Raw genomic sequence first — 3743 nt, forward strand, 5'->3', positions numbered from 1 at the left:
GGAGGGTCAGTGACCTGCCAGGGGTCACATGGCTCCCCGAATCCGCCCCACCATCAGCTCCTTCTCCAGTGGCACGACCTGTGAGGGCAGGTCAGGTTGGGGTCAGCGAGGCTTGTTCCCTGGACATGCAGGCTGTCAGCACAAGGACTGCCTGGTGCCCACGGAAGCACGGGGCCTCGGGGCCTCACAGCCTCCTCCCCCTGGGCTGGGCCGGCCCGAGGCCTGACCCCCTTCCTGTCGCCCTTCAGTTTGAAGGGCAGGAGATCTCGCTGGACTCCCGCATGGGCATCTTCATCACCATGAACCCCGGCTACGCGGGCCGCACAGAGCTGCCTGAGTCGGTGAAGGCGCTCTTCCGGCCGGTGGTGGTGATCGTGCCGGACCTGGGGCAGATCTGTGAGATCATGCTCTTCTCCGAGGGCTTCCTCCAGGCCAAGGTGAGCCCGCCCTCCCCCCCGCCCTCTGCCCCCCCCCCCGCCCCCACTGGGCTCTGGGCATCTCATTCCGGGTGGCCTTATTGCTCTCCTCCCTTTCTCTCCTTTTAAAATTATAACTTTTGTTCTGTGATAATTTGACTCATAAGATGTGGTGACAACAGAATAGAGTCCCACACACCCCTCCCCCAGCCTTCCCCAGAGATGACGCCTCACGTCTCACACACTGAAGCGCGCCATCAAAATCGGAGACTGCGGCGGGCACACGCTCTCCCCACAGCACGGACTTGATTGGGACACCCCCAGGGCTTACCTTGTCTTGGGGGGCATGTAGTTCCAAGCCATTTCATCACACATGTGGAGTGAACAGAGCCACGGTCAGGGTGTGGGACTGTCCCCGTGTTACCCTCCGGGTTAGCAATCACACTTGCCCCAGCCCTAACTCCTGGCACTGACCGTCCTTCTGTGTCACTATAGTTGTTGCTTCAAGGTCGTCTGTGCCCAAATCACATTGTGTGTGACTCGGAGGTGGGCTTCTTTCACTCAGCCTCATGCCCTTGAGGATATGTGCCTTTAAGTGTGTGTGTGTATCTTTTGTCATCCTTTAAAATACGTATAAAATACGCACAGACTTTTTTTGCAGGAGGTTCTGGTCAAGGCACAAAATAGCAAATGCCTTTAACACGAAGGGTTGCTAGGTTGCTTTCCCGCATTTTTTTTTAAAGATTTTATTTATTTATCTTCAGAGAGGAAGGAGAGAGGGAGAGAAATATCAATGTATGGTTGCCTTTCATGTGTCCCCTGCTGGGAGTTGGCCTGCAGGGAACCAGCCTGCAACCCAGGCATGTGCCCTGGCTGGGAATCGAACCGCGATCCTCTGGTTCGCAGGCCCGCGCTCAATCCACTGAGCTACACCAGCCAGCGCCTCCCGCATTTTTTAAAGGCTCCTGCCGCCTATTACACTGTGCTGGTTCTGAGCACAGTGGTGACATCTGTGGGTCTGGCTCCCTGTGAGGCAGGTGCCCATGCACCCTGCGGGACTGGCAGCTTCGGGTCCCTGGTGGGACGAGGTAGCTGAGCTGTCCTTAGAAGCAGGTACAGAAGGAGCTTCTGTAGCACACTCGGGTGGAAATAAACAGCACGCATGTTTTTGGAGTGTGACGGCCCTGGTTGAAAACTCCGCTGGGCTCCAGTCATGGAAGTAAGGCGGTGAAGGCTTCCTGTGCTCCTAGGGACAGCCATCAGACTCGGCGGGGCTGTGCCCTTTCAAACTCACTCCTCACTTGTCACAGGCGGAGAAGCCAGGGGCCTGTCCTGGAGTTGCCGTTAGCGGCAACATGGGTGTGTTTGTGAGGTGGCTTCATCTGAACACCTCAGTCACTTTCTTTCTCTGTTTTCCATCACCTGGTACCCCGAAGACGCTGGCCAAAAAGATGACCGTCCTGTACAAGCTGGCACGGGAGCAGCTCTCCAAGCAGTACCACTATGACTTCGGGCTCCGAGCCCTGAAGTCGGTGCTGGTCATGGCCGGGGAGCTGAAGAGAGGGTCTTCGGAGCTGAGAGAGGTGGGGCCCGCGCGCCGTCGGTGCCACATGGAGGTGGTGGGGCGCCGCGCTCGGCGGAGCGTTTCGGTCTCAGCTGCCATTTCAGTCGCTTGTCTGGCCTTAATTTGGTTTGTGTCCTTGTAATCTGACTTCCTACTGTAAGTCAAGTTCAGGGTCTTCGTGGAACCAGTTGGCGATGCTTCGGTGGTAGCAGTCAGTCCATCGTTGCAGGGTGGGGTGCAGGGCCACGCTAACGGCAGTTCGGGAACCGCAGGAGTTTGGGGAGGCTCTTCTCCCCGTTGTGAGAAGAGTGACGGGTGTGATTGTGCCACTCCTGCACGTGAGTGACGTGGACGCGCACGCGGTCGGGCTGCGCCTGCGTTCCTCTAGAGGCTGTACGTGCAGGATTTCAGTCTGTGTCTTATGTAACGTCCCACTCTCTGTTTTGTGAGAGAGTTCTGGGCCAGCCCCGGCCTGTGTTTTGTTCCGTCCAGGAGGTGGTGCTGATGAGGGCACTTCGAGACATGAACCTGCCCAAGTTCGTCTTTGAAGACGTCCCTCTTTTCCTGGGTTTGATCTCCGATCTGTTTCCTGGGCTAGACTGCCCACGCGTCCGCTACCCTAATTTCAACGACGCCGTTGAGCAAGTGCTTGAGGAGAATGGCTTCGTCATCCTCCCCGTCCAGGTAAAAGTGCTGAGACCGAGAGCTCGCCGACTTCTGTGTCCTTTCCATCTTGGCCAGTTACTTTCAAACACATTGTGACAAAGTACAGGTGACATAAAATGTACCATCTCAGCCATTTTCACCATGCAGTTCAGAAGCATTAAGCACACTCACACTGCCGTGCCGCTCCCTCCACCACCCGTCCCCAGACCCGCTTCATCTTCCCAAACCAAGACTCTGTCCTGTTCAACCTGGTCCCCCACGCGTCCCTCCCCAGCTCAGGGAACCCCCACCTGCTCTCTCTCTCTGCATCCGACTCCTCCCGGCACGTCCCCCTGCGTCTGGTGGGTCTCCCCCAGCGGAAGTCTGCAAGGCAGCACCCGTGGTACCGCAGTGTGCGCATTCCCTTCCCTCCTGAGGCCCCACAGGCCTCCGGTGTGTGGTGGGCCCGCCTTCCAGCTTTGGTTTTGTTGTTCTGCACAATGTGATCAGATAACACAAGCATTTTGTTCTGGGGCCCAACCATCTAATGTTCTCGCCCCAGCCCACTATTTCCCCTCCCCCAGCCACACTTACTGGAAAACTAGCTTAGACGTGGCTGGTAGGATTCTGATCATCGGAAGCCTGGAAAGTTGTGTGTGTTGTCGCGAAGCCAAGCGTTATCTCCAGAGTGTTCTGCTGAGAGCACAGATGCCCCGAGCCCCAGGCCCAGGGCGGCTGCCTCTGGTCGGGTGCCTCTGGGCACTGGGCTGCTCAGAGGCCTCAGGCCCGGGCAGAGGGTGGCCCTGGACGCAGATCAGGGAGCTCTCTGTACTGCCCCTGCTTAACATTTTCCTCTGGAGGTGGTTGCTTAAAAAGATGCGTTTTCTGGTGAGAATGTACAGTGGTGCGGCCCGTGTGGGGAATAGTCGGTGGCTTCTCACCAAGTTTACCCTGGGGCTACCACGTTTTCCAGCGGTCCCACTTGTGGGGATCTCCTCAAGGGAAGTGAGAAGTTATGTCCACACAAGAGTGTGTACATGGGTGTGGACAGCAGCATCAGTTATGAGAGTCAGAAAGTGGAAACAGTGCAGACGTCCACGGAGGGTGAGCAGGGCAAA

At 57.1% G+C, this 3743-nt stretch overlaps 1 protein-coding gene across 1 annotated transcript; it reads left to right on the top strand.

Annotated features, from left to right (window-relative positions):
• Nucleotides 1-248: 248 nt before the first annotated feature.
• On the top strand, nt 249-3078 carry LOC118988126 (dynein heavy chain 10, axonemal-like; the record flags this gene model as incomplete). Its single annotated transcript, XM_037047537.1, has 4 exons — nt 249-437; nt 1853-1999; nt 2473-2664; nt 2853-3078. Coding segments are annotated over 4 exons (754 nt in total), but the record flags the coding sequence as incomplete, so codon positions are not given.
• Nucleotides 3079-3743: the final 665 nt, after the last annotated feature.

This window comes from Sturnira hondurensis, unplaced genomic scaffold (genome assembly GCF_014824575.4).
Source record: "Sturnira hondurensis isolate 20B ecotype Veracruz unplaced genomic scaffold, ASM1482457v3 Scaffold0005807, whole genome shotgun sequence".
In the NCBI taxonomy this organism is placed as follows: Eukaryota; Metazoa; Chordata; class Mammalia; order Chiroptera; family Phyllostomidae; genus Sturnira; species Sturnira hondurensis.